General features: G+C 52.6%; 8 protein-coding genes across 8 annotated transcripts; 3 read left to right on the top strand and 5 right to left on the bottom strand.

The window, feature by feature from the left end:
* Positions 1-106: 106 nt before the first annotated feature.
* Positions 107-1,948, bottom strand: A1O1_08948 (uncharacterized protein; the record flags this gene model as incomplete). The annotated part of the gene is made up of 2 exons (XM_007729805.1): positions 107-1,159; positions 1,367-1,948. 2 exons carry the CDS (start codon positions 1,946-1,948, stop codon positions 107-109), a joined length of 1,635 nt encoding a protein of 544 aa, XP_007727995.1.
* Positions 1,949-3,956: 2,008 nt separating this feature from the next.
* A1O1_08947 (uncharacterized protein) lies at positions 3,957-8,213 on the bottom strand (the record flags this gene model as incomplete). The annotated part of the gene is made up of 1 exon (XM_007729804.1): positions 3,957-8,213. The coding sequence occupies one exon, from the start codon at positions 8,211-8,213 to the stop codon at positions 3,957-3,959; it is 4,257 nt and encodes a 1,418-aa protein (XP_007727994.1).
* A 512-nt stretch (positions 8,214-8,725) lies between these two features.
* On the bottom strand, positions 8,726-9,747 carry A1O1_08946 (uncharacterized protein; the record flags this gene model as incomplete). The annotated part of the gene is made up of 2 exons (XM_007729803.1): positions 8,726-9,467; positions 9,563-9,747. 2 exons carry the CDS (start codon positions 9,745-9,747, stop codon positions 8,726-8,728), a joined length of 927 nt encoding a protein of 308 aa, XP_007727993.1.
* Positions 9,748-10,497: 750 nt separating this feature from the next.
* Positions 10,498-11,049, top strand: A1O1_08945 (uncharacterized protein; the record flags this gene model as incomplete). The annotated part of the gene is made up of 2 exons (XM_007729802.1): positions 10,498-10,555; positions 10,616-11,049. 2 exons carry the CDS (start codon positions 10,498-10,500, stop codon positions 11,047-11,049), a joined length of 492 nt encoding a protein of 163 aa, XP_007727992.1.
* A 584-nt stretch (positions 11,050-11,633) lies between these two features.
* On the bottom strand, positions 11,634-12,712 carry A1O1_08944 (triosephosphate isomerase; the record flags this gene model as incomplete). Its single annotated transcript, XM_007729801.1, has 4 exons — positions 11,634-11,863; positions 11,939-12,379; positions 12,546-12,604; positions 12,675-12,712. The coding sequence occupies 4 exons, from the start codon at positions 12,710-12,712 to the stop codon at positions 11,634-11,636; spliced, it is 768 nt and encodes a 255-aa protein (XP_007727991.1).
* A 585-nt stretch (positions 12,713-13,297) lies between these two features.
* A1O1_08943 (uncharacterized protein) lies at positions 13,298-14,199 on the top strand (the record flags this gene model as incomplete). The annotated part of the gene is made up of 2 exons (XM_007729800.1): positions 13,298-13,748; positions 13,952-14,199. The coding sequence occupies 2 exons, from the start codon at positions 13,298-13,300 to the stop codon at positions 14,197-14,199; spliced, it is 699 nt and encodes a 232-aa protein (XP_007727990.1).
* A 657-nt stretch (positions 14,200-14,856) lies between these two features.
* Positions 14,857-16,362, bottom strand: A1O1_08942 (ATP-citrate synthase subunit 2; the record flags this gene model as incomplete). The annotated part of the gene is made up of 2 exons (XM_007729799.1): positions 14,857-15,870; positions 15,922-16,362. 2 exons carry the CDS (start codon positions 16,360-16,362, stop codon positions 14,857-14,859), a joined length of 1,455 nt encoding a protein of 484 aa, XP_007727989.1.
* A 1,709-nt stretch (positions 16,363-18,071) lies between these two features.
* Positions 18,072-20,225, top strand: A1O1_08941 (ATP-citrate synthase subunit 1; the record flags this gene model as incomplete). Its single annotated transcript, XM_007729798.1, has 4 exons — positions 18,072-18,271; positions 18,333-19,735; positions 19,783-19,954; positions 20,024-20,225. 4 exons carry the CDS (start codon positions 18,072-18,074, stop codon positions 20,223-20,225), a joined length of 1,977 nt encoding a protein of 658 aa, XP_007727988.1.
* Between the last annotated feature and the right edge of the window lie 189 nt (positions 20,226-20,414).

Here is a 20,414-nt window from a genome sequence, read left to right as displayed (position 1 = left end):
AGATCCCATATGAAAATCCAAAACCCGAATGCGTATATCAATTCAATTCAAATCAAGCCATGTCCATATCCAAGTTTTGATCCTGGTCAAACCGGGGATGCAGCTCTCACGACTTGTGGTCCCCGTTCTGTGCAGCAAGAGATATGGTCGAAGGACCCAAGTCAAGGCCAGCCTGGCCCTTGTCTTGGTGCTCGTGAACGTGATCACAAGCAGTCCGAATCTGAGGTTGAGTCTGAGACCGCGATGGGGATCGGGGTTGAGAACGAGCACGAGAACGAGCACGAGCTTCAACGGCAATGCCGCCGAGCCGACTCTCCTCATCATCATCATCATCCCCATACGGAGACGAGTATCGTGGAGTCTCACGCTCTTCTTCCTCAGTCCCATCATTGTCATCGATAGGCCCCCTGCGGCTCTCCCTCCTCCAGAGCCGCATCCTAGTCTGCACGCCCAACGGCCGCACAAAGCCTCTCGTTGCCTCAAACGTGACCAGCAAATCATCGAGCGGCGATCGACTGGAAACAAAGTCCCACAAACAAGTCAACGGTTTCGGACTTGTAGCCAGACCCTCTTGTTGGCTGCGCGTTTCGACATGCTCATACTTTCTGTCTCCCTTTTCACTTCCCATGTGATACCTACGAGCACCACGGTAGCCACTCCCGCCAGTAGTAGTAAACGGATCGGAGTCCAGGTCATATTCGGAATCTCTCTGGACAACAAACACGACCATAGGCCTGGTGAGCCAGAAACTCCGTATAAAGCGATGATACGGTGGAGACCCCTTGATTTTCCAACACACAAGAACCACACCCAAGTATATCCCGACGGTACAGCATAGGAACTGTGCGGTCCTCAGGAGAACCACGACCGTTAAATCGGCGTAGTTGACGATATACTCGTTGAGAAACAACCCGACCGGCACGATGAGTGCGCTGATGGCACGGCGGAGCATGAATGTCTGCGAGGGTGATGAGTTGGACTCGGTCTCGGTGTTGGGGAGCTGAATGCGGAACGGGACGAAGGTGTCGACGACGGTGGTGATGGTTTTACGATCAGCCCACGGTTTCGTCTTTGTGGTGTTGAAGGTGATGGAAAGCAGTGGAGGAAAAGTTGTAGGGGTTTCTTTTGGTTTGCGGAGGCCTTTGGCTCGGTCGGCGTCCTGGAAGGGTAGACAGAAGAGTATTAGCTGCAAGCCTTGCAAAACAGAGTAACGTTGGTGCCAGTGTTACAACATAGCCATGTTTGGAAAGATTAGGGGTACCAGAGGGATACTCCTGAGAGATATCGGTGCCGGGAGAAAGAAGAGACAAGATAACGGGATAGAAACACAGATGCAATGCGCGCCATGGCTTTGTTTCAAACTCACCCAGAATTTGGATTCCGGCCAAATCTGCACCGTACTCTCATTCACCACCCTCACTCTCAGCGGAATCTCGGCGACGTCCTTGTGAATCTCCCAGAACAACAGGGTCGCGTCGGCTTCGGCAAAGGACGGCAGATTGATTCCATCTTGATCGCCGGCTTTGGCGCGCACGATGAACGGGGCCGACGTGTAAGGCAGCGTCGAAGCGTGGAGGAGGGCGGAGATGTTGTATGTGTTCGCATATTTGGTGTGCGACAGATGCGATGAATGTGAAACATGTGATGTATGTGAGGTACCAGCTGGCGTAGGCGACTCCGATCCGGATTCGGACTGTTGGTAAAGCGGTTCTTCTTGCATGGTCTGCGGTGACTCTGATGATGTATGCGATGTCGATTCTGTTTCGGACATAGACCTCGGTCCTTCCAATCCTCCAGGCACGCCGCTGATGGTCAACTCGCCCGTCCGTGAACAGTAGGTGTAGTCGATGGCGAAGGCTGAGCGGCTGGTGGTCAGAGCGTCCTGGACGGCAGGGAGATGGTCGTTCCAGGGAAAGAAATCGGCGAAACTGTACAAGAAGGGGGTCATTAGCATCAGTCTGACAATGTACGTAAGGTGAGTGCAATGCAGTAAATCGATCAATCCGTCCGTGTCAGAGATTGACCGGATGAGGGAGTACTTCCAACCAATATCAACCAGCAATAAACGAGGAAATCCTCCAAAAGGCATCCAGTTGAACCGTAGGAAGGCAAATTCTGTAGAGACTCAAATATGAGATTTCGTCGCATCAATGTGGTTGCTGTTCTTCTCTTTCTGGAGCTCGTTCATGTCTGGATCCTTGTCCAGCAGAGAAACATGTTCAGGTATAGTACTTTTCATCCTTCTCTTGCAGAAGCTATATATGCACTTCATACATGGTATATCGGCTCTTCAAGGGGGAAGGTTTGAAGGACCATCTCCTTTGTAAAGCGAATGTGTTTCCTTCTTTTCTACCATCTACTCAATTCCTCTCCTGATGCCCCCTCTCTTGCTAGCAACACTCACATGCACACAGAACTTTCCTCTTCATCCTGTGCGCATTCACAAGAACATTTAGGCGGGAACGAATCGAAAGAATCGATCAAAATCCACACACGCGCGGGCACACACTTACTTGTAAACCCTCGTTACTCTTCCTCCACGCCAGAGATACTCTGAAGGCTCATCATTCCACAGCACCGCGGGCGACGGCAGAAGAATCCACAATGCGACCAGCGCAAGCCAGCATGTTGGCGGGAGAAGGAGGACGCGCAGGAGCGTGATTCGAGGCATCATCGAGGATACCGGCATCCGAAGGTTCTGAGGGAGAGTTGTAAAGCTGTGAGCCGAGGGGGTGGTTCATCAATCCACCAACGACGGCAACCACAACAACAACAATTGGACCAGTCTTGGATTGTTAACGATGGTCACAGGATACCAAGCCACCACGGGGGTACTGGTATGGGGCACCCGTAGAAGTAGAGGCAGCGGCGCAGGCAGTGAAAAGACTAGTATCAGATTCGTTCGTTCGTGCGGGAGACGGTGAGGAGGGATAGGCACATTTTCCTTCTTTCCGCGAAAGGATGAGTCGAAGTCCAGCTGTAAAGAACGACAGAAGCAGACTCGAGGACGCCGAGCAGAGAGTAAAGGCAGATCAAATGAGGCACAAGGGAAACAGTGAAACCCGCGCGTGATGGGTGTCTAACATGGTCTAGCCTCGTGCACTGGGAACCCCCTTTCTGCCTCCCCGTCAAGTCGCCGTCAAGGTCTCGCCCGCAGCCTCCCTAGCGCCTGAGATGAGAATGTGAGACGTGTTTTACAGTAGTTTCGTGCCATAAATCACCTAATTTTGCGCTGAGGGGCGCCGCCAACTTCAACCCAACGTCAAGGGGGTTGGACTGGATTCTGATTGCACAGCCTTGTCACGCCACAAGGCTATAAGAACCCACCCAATCCGCTTTATCCAATTCCATGGGCACGGGCGCTGTTTTAATCTCTACCGCTGGCGATCCTTCCATCGCTGCTTTAATAAGCCGGAGCCTCGTCCGTCAACGCTATTCACTGACTCGCTCTATAATCTCCTTACGCATCTCGAGACCAAGACCAGCAGACCAGCAGACTAGCAGACCAGCAGACCAGTCTGCCATGACAGATGATGTTTAGATAAATCCAGAACTTTCAAAGGTAATCATGGCTTTGTTCTTCACTAGCCATGGACATCCTCTTCATCTCAATATATACAATATATAACACAAGTCTGAGCAGTCCACTTTGGCGAACAACTCGACTAGATTGGCTTCACCTGTCCATAACCCTTCACACATTTCCGACATGGAAGGAGCCTAACACACCGCGCGGGGACACCACAGGACCTTGCAAAATATGCGCCCTGCATAACTCCCTCCTTTTGGTTGTGCTTTCGAACGCCATCCACCGATGCTCTCTTAGGCTGACAATACAAAATTCATCATAACATGGTGGTCCCCCATTTTGACGACCAGCCTTTCCAATATATGAAAAGACGTACAGGTGAAGGAAAAGCCGTCTGTACAAGTAAAAGGGAAATTGGTGCTGCCAATCACGAGAAAAAGTAGGTGCTGTCCTTCAATCGTCGCACGTCGAAATCGCCCTTTTGCGGCACCGGTCGGAATTTAAGCGGTAGCCACAGCCAAGTCTGGTTGTTGACGCTCTTTTTAGCCGCATTCTTCTTTCCGATCTTCTGGCCAAAGGCATTGATTTCTTGACCGCCTTCTATCGTGGTAGAAGTGACAATATCACTTTCGGCTTCAAAGTCAACGTCGTCCTCATTGGCGACGGACTCCCGCAGTGGATCGAGAGTGCTGACCAGGTCGACATCATCGGAAACCCCGGCGGCATTGATCGCTTCGACCACTGTCTCCTCCTTGGCCGGTTCAGGCACCGCTCCAATGGCGGTTTCACCCAACGAGTCACGGTTGGCCAAGTACTTCTCCCCATCGTATTGTTCGAACAGGGTGGCGGCGGTCTCCATCTTCTCGCCTTCCTCCCTCTCCTTCGGGTCCTGGCTTTCCATTAATTTCTTCTTGCGAATCTCTCGTAGCAGCTCGGCATGTCTCCGTTGTTGAATGCCCTTGGAGCCTGTGCCTGCCTTGAATACTCCCTCTTCTACCATCTTCTTGCGATATGCAATGATGGCTTTACCTAGAGCGTTGGATTTGTTGATTTGAGCCAGATAGTAGTGACCCTCGTATCGCATCTTGAACTCGGCGGCGAGTCGTCCAATGATGTCTTCACTGTGCATACGGATGAATGCATCACGCAATAGCTCACTGAGGGAGTTCACATCAGCAGCATGGGTCCAGAAACTGTCGTGGACGGCGGAGAAGGTCAGGCCGAGCTCATTGGCCTTCAAGGCGGAGAGAATCATATGCGTGGCGTCGAGAGAGTGGATGAAGTTGGGAGGGAAGGCCTGCAATTGTTTCCGCTTGTTGACGGAATCGTTGACACTCGGTTGAGCCAAGGTGATGTTCTGCAGATTTGTCTGGATTTTCATGCCCTTGTTCACGCGGTAGGGTTGCACGACAGGAAGCTTCAGAGGCGTGGTCCAGATCACAGTCGACAGGAACCTACCGGATTCAAGGATCTCCTTGCTCTTGGCTTTCTTCCTCCGTGACAGTGGCCGCTCGTCAGGCACAGATTGGGCGCCGTACTCTTTCCGATACATCTGCTCCAGCTGTGCAGGAGAGATTGATGAACTGATGCGATTCGCACAGTCCCCCAGCCAGTACTGGATCTCATGCGCTCCGGTGAATAAGGCACCGAGGCCTTTGAAAATCTTCCGCGCGATATATGCTGATGCTTTACCGGAAAGACGTGCCTCGGATACTTCCGGGATCAACGCCTCAACTTGTTTTCGAACTTGTCGAACAGCACCGAGAAAAGTGACGCCGTACACGTTCGTCATGACCGTTTGCTTCACCACTTTCCTGGTGATCCTGCCGTCGAGCATTTTAGCCAGAGAATCTCCCTTGGCTGCATCCTCTCTGATGTCAGCTTTCACCAGCTCGCAAACACCGGTGTACACATCGGCAGGTTTGTCTCCAGGCTCTAGATTGACTTGCCGTGCTCCGGCAATGTCGCCACCGAGGGCGGCATAATGTTGGAGTCCGTTGCAGGAGCCATCCTGGTGGATGGGAAGTCTGGACACGTACTTTGTCGGATCGGATGAATCCAGAGCGTTTGCGAGCTCGTAGCAGGTCGCGAGACATTGCCACGGATCTTCAGCACTCAACCACCACCGTCTTCCATTCAGTGGATTCTGCACCGAATCGTAGATTTCGTCAATGTGATCCATGGGAAATTGCGCCCGGTCAGACAAGCTAGCCTTGTCGTACCCGTAAACGTTGGCCAGGTGGATTTTCAACCAGCGAAGACCGTCACTGCCAAGCTCGCGGCCCTTGTCGAAAAGCAGAAGACCACGCGCATTGTCGGCACCCATCTGGTTGAGATATGGTGGGATGGGATATGCACGTCCACGGAAGTCGACGTTGTGCGGAAGGTAAAATGTTTCGTCGAGATAAGCCCGGGCGATTTCCATCTGGAAGTTTTGAAAACAGCGGTTAGAATGGATGCCGCTCCTTTCGTTGTCGATCATGCGCATCTTCAAGAACCAATTCCAGCGTTCTTTCGGAGGCGCATTTTCGGCGGGCCTCTCGACCTCTGGGTATACTTTGTTGAGCGGTGGCAGATTGGCAATTTCTTCTCCGCTGTTCCACGCCTCCAGCATCACAGAGAAAACCTGCCTGTTGATTCTCCAACCGGTCTGGCCAAGAATGTCAACACCAGCGAAGAGCTGATCCAGATCACCACGTTCGGCAGCGGCTTTGCCATAATCCTTTTGAGAGGTTTCGTTATACTTGATGCGCAAGAATGGTTGTGTCGATTCCAGGAAGCCGCCATCGTAAAAGCCCTTCCATGGCCGAGGAGGGCACACCATGGGTAATTGTTTTGCGATCAGGTGCTCGGCTGGTTCAGAAACAAGGATCTTGACAAAATCTTCATGTAAGGAAACAGTGCCAACTCTGCGTCCGTTCTGATAGCTGGTGGAGTGAAGAAACACGGGCTGAGCGATCGAGACCTTCCTGCCCGTTGCTTTATCCTCTCGAGTAATCATGATTTTGGCTGTGTCGAACATCAGTTCGCAAAGGACGGAACCGAGCTTGGCGTGGATCGTCTTCGACCAATTCTTCTTATATGCATAGGGTGTCGCGGCGTGGTGCGAGGAACGTCTGTGCAAGGTAGTATCCAGCGTTTCATCCCATTCAAAGGCAGCGCCAGGTGCCTTCTCAGCCAATCTCTCCTTTGCCTTCAACATGGCATTTCTTTTCCGAGCCACTCGAGTAGCGTCGTATTCTGTTTCAATTGCTTGCCCTAATTCCGTGACCAGTCGAACTAGCTTTGCTGGCTTCGAGGCTCCAACCTTGCTCATGATCTGCATCAGGGCAACCGAGGTAACGGCGGCCACTCTCTCTGCGGGTAGCAGCTCAAGAAAGGGTGTGCATTCCGCCCGCAACTTTTGTTGTGCTGACATCTTGCCTCCTGTGGCATCGTCCTCCCGTGCAAGCTTGATTTCATTGCTGATCTTCTCGGCGAGGATCTCGTGCCATTGCCATAGCAAAGCACCGATTTTTCCATGAGCCAGATCGCCCGTGATGCCCGATTTGGTCCTTTTGTAGTATTCCGTCTTCCACCGGTTCAGGGCAGAATCTATGGCATCTCTTTCTAGCTTGCGTTGCCTTGCCGTAGCGGGATCGTCCTGCAATCCCATATCGACATGGGTGTCCACCTGACCAGAAAAGACGGACAACGATTTCCTGAGTGAGGTCAAGCCCAAGCCCTTTTGCTCGGTTTCTCGAACATGAAACTGTTCTTTGGCCGTAGATGATGGTACATGGGGCTGTGCCGACAAGCTGCGAGCGGACTCTTCAGCTTGAAACGTCTTCACTTCCAGCGGGCAGATTTGAGATAGTCGTCCCAAGTCGCGATCGTCGAGGATCTCTCTTAAACTCAGCACTCTGCTTTCTAAACCATACTTTTGTGTCATTTCCCAATATCTCCGTACGGTGCGATCACGCTTTCCGCCGACCAATGAATCCAAGGCCACTTTTATCTTCAACGCAAACGTCTGCGCATCAGGCTCCACGCCGGCTTGCCTCATATGTACTTCGACCCAGTTGTTGATTCGTGATTCGTGCTCATGATTTCGGTTCCGGACAAAATCATCGATCATTGCGGCGAGCACTCGGTTGAAGGAGTTCCGCAGCCTGGAGGGATTGTTTTGACAACAGAGTGCTAACTGTGACAGGAGGGTGAATGCTCGATCCCACCGATGCACTTGTAGACAGGCATCCAATGTAGCCTCAATCTCATCGGTGTTCTTTCGTAAACTCGTTCCCGTGGCATGGCTGGGGTCGTTGTGGTCATGTGCGAGGTCTGCGGCGTTCTCGAGCATAAGGATTTGTGAAAGGTCGAAAGGAGATAGATCCCCAGCATTTCGTTGAATGGGGTGGTCAGAGGTTGGGTAGTCTGAATGAGCATAGACGAAGGGAATGTAGTCATCACTTCGATCGAAGGTTTCAGGAGCGGCGGCTGGAGAGGCAAGATGTCGAGCCTGGTTTATCCGCGCAGGCAAAGTTTTTGAGCGGGATATCGACGGTCGAGATGTTATGGAACGACGTTGGTGAGGAGTATAATTGGATTGTGAAAGAGCCGGACACAGCCATGGTAACTGGATCCTTTCGGCGGCTCGTTGAAAGTAGAGGAGCGCATGCTTTCGACGAGCAGCTCGTGTGAGCATTGCGCCCAAGATATCGAAATCGAGTCGACCGCAAAATGGAAGAACAAGCCGCACTTGGAAAGAAGCCGAAGGCTTTCTGTCAGAGCGGAATGTCCTCCGAGCCAACAGAGTAAAAAACACAAAGGAATGAAGAAGGAGTAGTGATACAAGGTCAGTCAGTCAGTCAATGTACAGCGAGAGATTTCAAAATGGCAAAATCGGGCGGATTTTCAGGAGCATCGCAACGGCAAAAGACACTTCGAGCTGGAGCCAATAGGAAGCTGGTCGGTCACGTGCGACGGAGTTTGCCCAACCAATGAGATTTAGTTTCCACGACATCCACATCCCAGGTTTGTCTCCGTACAATGTAGACCCTTCTCGATATTGATATTCGAATGGAGATGTCGAGCTTGGAGCCGTGGGATAATTCTGATGATTTGTATGTTCTGTCCATACGATGCATAAGTTTGGAATGCAGCAGCCTGGTTTCCCAGCACGATGCCTCTCCGTTCTCCTGTCCTGCGCCGACAACTCTAAGCAGTTGCAGCCCATTGGCTCCGGAAATTGTTCAAGCCAGCCATCAGGCCAAAGAAGCCCACTAACCCCGTGTTCATGCCCCTAATACCTTCTGGGTAGAGGCTGTAGTGAACAGCTACAGGCATCCAGGACGCAGCGACCATAAATTCATTCCACCACGCACGGTCAAAGTCCTCTTCTTCTTGGACTGACTTGGTTGTCCGCTTGGACTTGTCGAGCTGTGCCTCGCGCTGGAGACGCAGGAAGTCAAGGGCCACACCGACCAACCATGCGCGGGAGCTCCAGGCGACCCATTTGTTGACGCCGCCCCGTTTTGTCACCACTTCAGCCGGTACCACGCCCTTGATTACAAGGTGGTAGACGTTCTCGATTACCTGAAAGGCCATGTATGCAGTGCATTGAAGCAGGGCGACTCGGCGCAGCGCTGGGTCCATCTCGGCCGCAGACTTCTTGGATAGCAGCGTCTTAAGCCACAAATACAACGGAACGAGACCTGTCAGGCGCAGTGTGGTGCGTGTATCGGAGATCAGGGAGCCCAACGGGGTCAAAAACGACGTGGGCGCCGCAGGGGCGAGCGCACCGGCGGGCAGTTTCGATGGCGTCCGCCCTATCAGCCGTGAAACGTATGTGATGACGGCAGCGCGAGTAGGCGCGTTGGTATGTAGGTATGCGGCGAGATAGATGGAGTAGTTGAGAGTTGAGAGAGCTGCGCCCAGCCCGGCAGTGGTTTTGATCAATCTGCAATAGTGTGAAGCGTGTCAGTCCAAGTTCGTATGTACTTCCATTTGAATCCATCGTATGATGCGCCGCAAATCACCATGGGGGCCACATACTTGCTGATGCGCACGAGAATCTCATCAGCCTTCGACAGTGTCGTCGTGATCTCTTTGGGCAGTTTGGCCAATGCTGGCGTCTCGTCAGGTTTGACAGGCTCCATCCCTCCCGTCAGGTTGTCGGTCTCGGGAGGATCGTGAGGCACGACGCCGGGGTCAGGGTGGACGGATTCGTTGCTCGACATGGTCACCAGCGTTTCTATAGTGTGCAAAGAGTGGAAGAGGAACAGGACGATGCACCGTAGGTGTATGAATCACTAAAAGTGCGGCAAGGACTGTAACAAGATGCCGTTCTTCTTATCGTCCCTTCGGCTCAGGGCTGCGACACGTTTCCAATGGTTGTCCTTGTTTTCAGATTGCCAGTTTACTCAACAAGATACAGTACCTCCATCCTGGTTCATGAAATGGACAAGGAGACCGACAAAGCTGTTGAAACCCCGTCTTGCGCTCCCGGCTGACGACCTAAGGCCCAAAGGCCCAATAGCCGAGGCATTGGCAATGAGGTGAAGGCGTTGCGCTTGAAGCTGGTATGATCCGGCGGACATAGTACGGAGGAGTGTGAAGCCATTCCCGCACTTGAAACTGTACGAGCCTCGTGCCTTTCAGTCGTACAGGCGCTCGGCGACCACCGCAACGTCATCGGTCCCTCTCATGTGTCCTACGGCGTCTTCCTATTCTCTTCCCTTACTAAATTGCTCAGCCTCGCCTGACCCCAGGATCTAGCCTGCCGCCTCCGACTGGCAGTCCTCTACCAACCGATCCAGACCTTTCTCAGGCACCCGCGAAAAACACGCTTTGCTTTTGATCATATCCAAACTTCGACTGCGCAAAATCTTTCACTCATCATTAAAAAGGCCGAATACATCTTTACAAGTTCTGTGCCACCAACTTCACCCACCACGGCTTCCATTCAGGAAGGACACGTTATCATCGCCATGTCGTGCGGCGACATCTTCCTCGGGCTCATCGCCATTCTATTCCCTCCGATTGCAGGTACGTTCGCTCTGGCTCACCGACGTCTTTCGTGCGTATGACTAACTCCCTGTGCTCCAGTCTGGATCAAATCCGGCATCTGCTCCTGCGACTCCCTGATCAACATTCTACTATGCCTTCTCGGCTACCTGCCCGGGCTCCTGCACGCCTGGTATATCATTGCCCGTAATCCCGAGCAAAACTGGGACTATGAGACCATTCCGGACGCGGAGTCCCAGCGCGTCACGTACTACTATATCCGCACCGAGCCAGCCCCGCCACGAAGTTATGGCACCGAAGGCCACGGTCGACCAGCCCCTCCGCCACCAAAGGCCAAGAGCCGTCCCTCGCAGCGGAGCGATAACAACACCGGTGATGCCAGTGGCAGACCGGCGCCGCCGCCTCCAAGTCAGCCCGCAGGACCAAGTGTAGGCGCAGGCAACGAGGAGCCTGGCGCACCCCCGAGCTATTCTGAGGTGGTGAAGGGCGACAATAAGATCCAATCACAGGCTTGAACTCTTCTACGAAGAGGGCGTTTCGGATGTGTGAATGTGTATGGGCGGATGGAAGTGACTTGGGATCTGGCGTTATTAGTTGTTGGGATGTGCGTCTGATGAGAGATGTTGTACGACTCGGGGACCATAGAGATTCCACATGGGCCCTTGCCACTGAATCCTGTAACAATAATCGAGAATTCAATGAAGACATGATTATGTGGATATGGCAACTTCCTCGTTTCGGTGGTAGGGTTGTTGATACGTATCTACGGCATCGCAGCAAGACTCCTGGAAAGGCGAGGGACTACAAAGACCCGCCAATTTAAATCTGTACACAATCCATTGGCTTTAGCACTGGTGGTAGTCTCAGTCCACGGAAGGATAGTGGTGCACGCGAACCAGGAGAAAGGTCATTCTTTCATTAGTCTTGTCTGATCTGACTAGGTAGTTGGCAACTCGTAGGCTCAACAGTTTTGGGCAGAGTGGCACGTATTGCCTGACAATCGAGCGATCAAGCTCAACATACTGCCATCTTCACCCGCCTGATATGTATTGAACTAGAGGTTGCAGTTGATGATGTCGACGACTTGAAAATTGTTTGGTTAGCCTCCTGAATCGTGCTTGATCAATAGAATGAGATAGCACTTACAAGCAGGCTTCAGACTGGCTCCGCCCACCAAGAAACCGTCAACGTCGGGCTGCTTGGCCAGCTCTGCGCAGTTCTTTTCGGTCACGCTACCGCCATAGATGATTCTCGTCTCCTCCGCCACCTCAGGCGAGACAGAATCGGCAAGCCACTTTCTGATGGCTGCATGGACTTCCTGCGCTTGCTCTGCATCAAGAAAGGTTGTATTAGTCCACATTGCTCGTTTGCAACATACCCAAAACAGTAAACCATGTCACTCACCGGTTGTAGCAACCTTGCCTGTTCCAATCGCCCAGATCGGTTCGTATGCAATCACGACATTCTTCCAGCCGTCCTTGCCAATGGATTTGTTGACCGCTGCCAGTTGTCGCGTAACGACGTCGACGGTGACGCCCTTCTCACGTTCCTCGAGAGACTCGCCACAGCACAGAATGACACTCACGCCAGCATCCAACGCTGCCTTGGTCTTGCACGCCACGAAGTCGTCATCCTCGCGGAGAATCGTTCGACGCTCAGAGTGACCTAGGACAACCCAGTTTATGTTGCAGTCTTTCAGCTGCTGCGGGGAGATCTCGCCAGTGAAAGCTCCACTGGGCTTGTCGAACACATTCTGGGCGGCGACTTCGATGCTGGGAGCAAAGTGCTCTCGCGCAAGGAGGAGGTACAAGCTCGGAGGCGCGACGACTACTTCGGTATTTGGGTCTGCAACGAGTGGTTGTCCGAGTTAGCCCGGGTGTCCTTGTATCCCATGTTGTCGACCAGACAGCCGTTCTCCCCTGGACAGGGCCAGTCTTGCTGGTCTTGCTCGGCAGAGAGGCTATACTGGACACGAAAAGCAATCGGAAGGGCAGAGCAAGACAGAGCTTACCGAGCTTGGCCGTCGAGAGGTTGTGGGCGATATCCTTGATGGTCTTGATCGTCCCATTCCTGAGCCCAGCATCATGTCAGCGGCTGTATCTTCGCAATGAGCAGAAGTTCTTCCATTGGAAAGCCGTACATTTTGAAGTTTCCTCCAACGAAGAACTTGCGCCCCATTTTGGCGGTGGAAGAGGAATTCTTTCTAGAAAAAAGGATAGTTTGAACCTTGCGAGCGCTTGGGAATGATAGTAAGCTCGATTTTACAGGTGTAGCACAGGAATATACAGCAGTAGTAATGTAAGAGTCAGGGAGGAAGAAGGAAGCAAATACTCGCAGCAGCAATACTTCCGCATCCATTCTGTTGACCGCGGGGGGCTGCCAATGACGGTTCCCGATTGCTCGACGCATAAAGGGCAACTCTACCGAGCTTTTATCGTTATCGTCCTCCGACTTTTCACGATGAGCATTAAAGCAGCGATAAGGACGACAGGAGCGGTTGGATAAAGAGGCGTGATAGTCGACCTGATTTCGTGATAAATGTCATTTAGGCGCGGTTGCTGAGGCAGCGCGACGCGGAAATTGAAGAACGTCATGCACTTGTGCCGTTGGTGGCCTGGACTTCACACCACCATTCAACCTCCTAATATCAAAGACAGATATTTCAGATATTCCAGACACTTTAACAGCGTTCACAAAACTACACATTGACTACAGCAGGCTAAGGACACATATTTACCACAGTCAGCGCAGTATCTAACCATCATGCCTCGCGGCCGTAAGACCAAAGCGAGCACTGGCTCCTCTGCCGCTCAAGCCCAATCTACGCTCTCGTTCAACAGCAAATCGGCACGAGTGACCAAACCGAGCGCCAGACCAGATGAAGCCAAGAAGAACCCGCTAGCCAAATCGTTATCAGAACCAGCGCAGGCGCAGATTGAAGAGGAGGTGACGGCGATCGAAACGCTCGAGTCCGGACAGGAGGAGGCCCGGTCTGTGGATGTGGAAGCAGCGAAGGCAGAGCCAAGTCAGATCAAAGTCAACATTCTAGATTCACCGGCAGAAGAAGCGCAGACGCAGAGACTGAAACCAAGGGCGAAGCGAACACGAGTCCAAGGGGGAAAAGATGCGCGCGAACTTGAGGCAGAGAAGGTCACGGATTCGCAGATCAAGAAGTACTGGCGGGCCGAGGAGGACAGCCGACTTGCTCCTAGAGGTATGTGTACTCTTTTGATTTTTACGTGCGCATACTTTCGTATAATCCGCAATCTTCATCCTGGTCGGACTCTTGCCCTGACTACCTTGCACGAAAACCCCTTGATTAGCATGTTTCTGCCTTAGTCAAACACAACCCATACCATCGACATAGTTACATATGTCTATGATCCCAAGCGCTAACCACAGTTTCTTCTGCTGCAGTCCATCAAGAAACGCTCTCCCTCCATGAGAAGATCCTACGCCACTTCGACCTCTCGTCCCAGTACGGTCCGTGCATCGGTATATCACGGCTCCAGCGCTGGAAACGGGCCAACCTGCTCGGTCTAGAACCACCCGTCGAAGTACTCGCCGTGCTGTTGCGCGAAGAGGATAAGAAGACCAGTCAGGGCTGCGGGAAACTCGCCTACATCGATGAGCTGGCCGGAGGAAGGGTCATCCTTGTCGAGTAGAGACGTGGCTGAGAATGTTCAACTAAGCAGGACGCAAATGGATTCGGAGTTTGCGAGTTTCAAGGTGGTATTGTCCGCGATAAAACGGGGCGGGTTCGTGATATCTTGCAAGTCATTTGTGCTCATGGCAGGCAGAAAATGGAGTCAGGAGTCTACGCAAGGGTATTTCTTGCAATTGCCGTGAAAAGGTCATGGACTTACAAAATATCGGTTCGCAAGGGGTACAACTGGTGCACAGCCTCCACAAGGATGGCAGCTGTAGTATGAAACACCAACTGGCCTGCGAAGCTACCTCGAAGACTCGATTACACTTGCAGGAAGTAGACACGAGTGAAGAAAATGCTCGACTATTTTGCTTGCATCAACACTGTGATTACTGTGCTGGGTCTAAATATGTCTTCGAAGCAACGCTTCATTGTGTGCGAGCTTAATCTCATGTCGCGAGTGAGATAGCAGAGCACTGTCACGGCGTTGCGCACACACTGCTCAGTTCGTCACAGTCAACAGAGAATGAACTCTGCAAGGATAACCCTGTAAGCCCCTTTTCCGACTGCCCACACGCATACCGACCCTTCGCCATCGATCTGATACTTGATACACTCTAGTTCAAACCAGCCAAACAAAATTCGCTTCGCCCTTGCCTCCATGGCTAAACCTCTAGCCTCCAAACTCTGGCACGGTGGTCTTCTTTCCCAGGAGAGCTAACGGCACAATACCGCTGACGTGCATCTCGGGACCAAAGACGTGCATGTCCAGGTGTAGCTCTTCACCTACTGCCTTGATGTTCTTGAGACCTTCTTGGTAATTGGGGCCGGCACGACGAACCCAGATTTGAACCTTGTGTTCGAGAAGCGCGGGAGCCACTCCCCTTAAGGCGCGGATCACTCCCTTGAACGTCGAAGCGACGTTGGTGAAGTTGGCAATGCCTCCACCAATGAAAAGGACTTTACCCTCCTCGCGCTTAGGTGCTCGCAGCATGAGGTCCAAAACAGTGCGAGCGTAGTTGTATGTCTGGGTCTCGGTTGGGGCGCCTGAGTATTCACCGTAGTTTGCAAGCTCGCTGACGAAGCCGGCGGAGGCAATGGCGTCAGCATAGACCACAGAGGCACCACCACCAGCAACCAATGTCCACACGCGACCTTGGGAATTCAGGATGGTCAACTTGAGCGAGGCACCGGTCTTCGCATCCATGTCCGCAATGTACTTCTCTTCTTTGCTGAGCTCGCGACCAAAGGGTGCGGGGAATTCCATTGGTGGACCCACGTCGATGGTCACTTTTCCGTCGCTCTTGACGCCGGGCAGCCCAAGGGCTGCAGGACTTCGTGCAATAGCCCATTTCGTGCCGCATTCAAAGTCCGCCGTTTGGTCAAGCTTCGCGGCAAGATCAAGGAAGTGGACGTCGGCAGATGTGCCGGCGGCGTTGGGAATAACGACCAGGGGGTTGATTTCGAGGTAGGTGAATTGGCAATCGACATAGACGGAGTAGAGTCGGATGATAAAGTCGAGCAATACATTGTGAATGCCCGTGGGCACTTTGCTCAGGAGAGCACTGGCGAGTTCTTGGTTTGAAGGGAAGTCTTTCAGATCGACTGGGATGAGGATCTTCTCGGCCTTCGCGTCGACATCGCCCACGTCTACACCACCCTCGTGTGTAAAGAGAATCCAATCGCCCTAAAAACCTCGTCAATGCTGGTCCTGGCCATTGATAGGAGCACAACTTACGTCTCGGACAGAGTTGATGTTGATGTAATATTCGGTATTTTGAGGATGGGGCACGAAAGGCTCAACCAAAAATTGTCTGAGGAAGCCAGTGACCGTCTCAACTTTTTGTTCCGTTCCGGCGCGCGCCTCAATCCACGCTCTGGCTTCGGGCCATGTCTTGTTCAAGGCCAGAAGACCACTCTTCCCTCTTCTCTTGATCAATTGATCTGGTTTCGCGACAAATTTGGCGCCGGGGGCTAGTAGCCAGGGATAGGTGGCCTCAGCTTGGTCCAAAACAGTCTTGACCGACTCATCTTCAGGGAAATGGAGGGAAGCGAGTTTGGGTGGAGGATTGTGAACGCCGGCGGGCTTCAGAGGTGTCGGCTTGACCACAGGAGCACGAGTCAAGTGGTAATTGAGAATGGCCTTCCCGTCGGCCTCCAGAATGGACTTTGCAGACATTGTCGCGGCGGTGTGGGGTAGAGTAAGAGATGATGCTCAGGGGAAACGCGGACTGTTGTATCTGTGCCTCTTTGTCTGAGTTGAGTTAGGTTTGGTTATGTTCAAGAAATGTGAGGAGAGAGAAAGAGCAGTTGACAATGTGAAAGATTACCGGCTGCTGTACAGAAGATGGGGTGAGCGTGGTGTAGAGCAAGGGAGACTCGCGCAGCTGCTGGGGCCAGAATTATTGCTGGCAATGCAGTGAATGGTGTCCAGCAATAATAATGTTGGCGTCCGGAGTTGCAGCTCCCTAACAAATTTTTGGTGGAGCGCGGTTGTTGGGAGCAGGGGTCTGGCACCTAGGGTCTCCTATTTAGGGGTGCTAAACATATCTAGAGGGGCGCAAAGCCACCTAAACGATGGGTGGATCGGGGACCTCAGCAAGCTAAAGAACCGCAGGGGGGACACAACGCCAGGGACAGCCTCTCCGAATAGTCGCTACACGCTGTGCTGTTATTCGACTGAGGCTGCCGCCGCTGCAATTGTCGGCAACCGCTGCTGACGCTGTGACGCTGTCGTTACTGCTGTCCCAGTGTCCATGCCTTTTGTTGGATGGGAAAGTCTAAGGTACTATACTAGCAGGCCTAGGTAGTGGTTGTAGCCTGTCGGGATACTGCGAAGGACTGTACAGCATGGCTGGGCTTCCAATCCAACCACCGTGACCACCGGAAATTTCTGTTGGGCAGGATTGGGAGCCGCGGGCGTTACTTCATCCATGGACTCGTTCTTGTATAGGTACTGTCTTACGTACCTGAGATGATAATGTGTACACAGTGTACTTGTTACTCCGACAAGGGCCCAACGTTCCACAGGCGTTACGAGATACGACGTGTAAAAAGACTACGAGACCGGACTCCGAAATCGAGGGGCACGCGAGAAGTTCCAACTAGGCCCGTCAAAAACAGGCCCAAAGCTGAGCGCCGCGTGCACCTGAGCAGCTGGTAGTACGCTGCTAACATCCGTGCGTTCAGCCTTTCCGGAGGCGGGCCGTCAGAGGCGCATGGAATAATGGTGGGTGTAACAGGCCTGACATGGCAAAGGGGCGCCAGGTTCAAGGGCGAGGGAGGCTGTTGAACGGTTGGAACTCCACTGGAAATCTCACCGCCCGGAAGACAGGGCCAGACAGGGCCCCTAGGCTTTGAATCTCTGCAGTGCAAAAGACATTGGGGGCCGCCATTCCTATTTTAGGCCCCTGCCATGATGCTAGCGACGGTAGTTCAGCTGCTTAGTAGCCGGAGTTGAATCTCAACGCTCCATCCCCATTGAAGCTGCGCGAAACATACTCTGGCATTTTTTTGGATCCCTACTCAGGTCCCTTGCTCTCACCACACACCTACCACTGCAGTGCACACATCAACTCCATACTGAGCACCATCCAACACGAATCCTCACCTTCTGCATTGCCGTGATCTCTCCTTGCTGAAATCCAACCGACCTTTGCGACGACTCTTTCACCTTTCACGCGTCGCTCAACAAGTGTATCGTTCCCTGTAAGTCCAAGTGAGGTCCGTTTTTACCCCTTCGCCCTCTTGTTCTGAACCGTTCTTTTTCTGAACCGTCCTTTTTCTGTTATACACCAAAGCACGCCCATTTCCATTGTTCTCGCGTGCCTTTACCTCTGTTTCTCAACTAACAATATGGGTTTGCCAGACCGTGAAAGCTCACCCACCATGCCTTCTGCGACAGACGCACCTGCGCCCCTCTCCAATGGAGTGCCCAAGATTGATCTTCAAGAGAGCAGCACGTCCACACCCGGATCAGACAATATGATCTCTGCCAACGACAACATCCGTCGCTTTGATCCTCCTTCAAGGGTGTTGAGCCCTGCACAACATGCTCTCTTCCATAACAAGACAAGATGTTTTGTCTAGTAAGTGTCTGCGGACAAAACAATTGAGTGAAAGAGGAAGGGGCGCTGACAAGCGGCACAGTGGTATGCAGCCAAAGGCTGTCCAGGGCATGCTCGATTTCGACTTTATCTGCAAGCGCACGACGCCATCGGTTGCCGGTATCATCTACACTTTTGGCGGTCAATTCGTCAGCAAGATGTACTGGGGAACTAGCGAGACCCTCCTACCAGTATACCAGTCCGTTGAAAAAGCGTTCGAGAAACACCCCGATGTTGACACAGTGGTGAACTTCGCCTCCTCTAGATCGGTGTACAGCTCAACCATGGAGTTGATGAACTACCCGCAAGTTCGCTCGATCGCCATCATTGCTGAAGGTGTGCCCGAGCGACGCGCCCGAGAGATCATGGTCAAGTCGAAAGAGAAGGGAATCACCATCATTGGTCCGGCCACGGTCGGTGGTATCAAACCAGGTGCCTTCAAGATTGGAAATACTGGCGGCATGATGGACAACATTGTTGCTTCGAAATTGTATCGCCCAGGTTCGGTCGGCTACGTCTCCAAATCCGGCGGTATGTCCAACGAGCTGAACAACATTATCGCCCAAAACACGGATGGCGTCTACGAAGGTATTGCCATTGGTGGTGACAGATACCCTGGTACCTCCTTCATCGACCACTTGATGCGATACCAGAATGAGCCAGGATGCAAGATCCTGCTGCTCCTGGGTGAGGTCGGTGGTGTTGAAGAATACAGGGTTATTGAGGCGGTGAAGAAGGGCCAGATCACCAAGCCCATCGTCGCATGGGCCATCGGTACCTGCGCTAGCATGTTCAAGACCGAAGTACAGTTCGGTCACGCTGGCGCCTCCGCTAACTCTCAACTTGAGACGGCCGTGGTCAAGAATCAGTCGATGAGAGAAGCAGGCTTTTTCGTCCCAGAGACCTTTGAGGAGATGCCACAACTGTTGGCCGAGGTCTACCAGAAGCTCGTCAAGCAAGGGACCATCAAGCCAGCTCCCGAGCCATCTCCACCAAAGATCCCCATGGATTACGCCTGGGCTCAAGAACTCGGTCTGATTCGAAAGCCTGCGGCCTTTATCTCCACGATTTCCGACGACAGAGGCCAGGAGTTGCTGTATGCCGGTATGCCCATATCGGATGTCTTCAAGGAGGATATCGGTATCGGCGGTGTCATGTCTCTCCTGTGGTTCCGTCGCCGACTCCCTCCCTACGCCAGCAAATTCTTGGAAATGGTTCTGATGTTGACTGCCGACCACGGTCCGGCCGTGTCTGGTGCCATGAACACCATCATCACCACTCGTGCCGGCAAGGATCTGATCTCCTCTCTCGTTGCTGGTCTCTTGACGATCGGTTCCCGCTTCGGTGGTGCCCTTGATGGTGCTGCTGAAGAGTTTGGCAAGGCTTTCGACAAGGGCTGGTCGCCGCGTGAGTTCGTCGACAACATGAGGAAAGAGAACAAACTGAGTAAGTGGGTCGCCGGAGTAAGCAGAATCCAACTAACAACACCGCAGTCCCCGGTATTGGTCACCGAATCAAGTCTCGAAATAACCCCGATCTCCGTGTGGAACTAGTCAAGGAATATGTTATGAAGAACTTCCCCTCTCACAAACTGCTTGACTATGCCATCGCCGTGGAGACAGTGACGACGTCCAAGAAGGACAATCTCATTCTGAACGTTGACGGGTAAGTCGCGCCTCCATTAGGGTGGTCGAGTCTGTATACGTGCCCAAGACTGACGATTTGTGATTGCAGAGCGGTTGCTGTTAGTTTTGTCGACCTAATGAGAAGTTCTGGTGTATTCTCTGCCGAGGAAGCGGAAGATTACATGAAGATGGGTGTCCTCAACGGACTGTTCGTGCTGGGCCGTTCGATTGGTCTTATTGCCCATTATCTTGATCAGAAACGTCTTCGCACCGGTCTCTACAGGTTTGTTGTCCCGGTCCAGTATTTATGAAAGCATCAAAAACTGACTGTTCTCTTCCACCAGACATCCTTGGGACGATATTACCTATCTCCTGCCAACCCTTGCCAAAGGATCAGGGACCGAGGGACGGGTTGAAGTGCACATGTAAAATCAGACGCTTCAGTAGCATTGTCTACTAGGTATTAGTGGACGCGGCGGGGTTATGGCTGGCTTCAAAAC

The sequence above is a fragment of the Capronia coronata genome (genome assembly GCF_000585585.1).
Source record: "Capronia coronata CBS 617.96 chromosome Unknown acBCG-supercont1.11, whole genome shotgun sequence".
NCBI classification, from domain to species: Eukaryota; Fungi; Ascomycota; class Eurotiomycetes; order Chaetothyriales; family Herpotrichiellaceae; genus Capronia; species Capronia coronata.
This window is presented reverse-complemented; position numbering and strand designations above follow the sequence as displayed.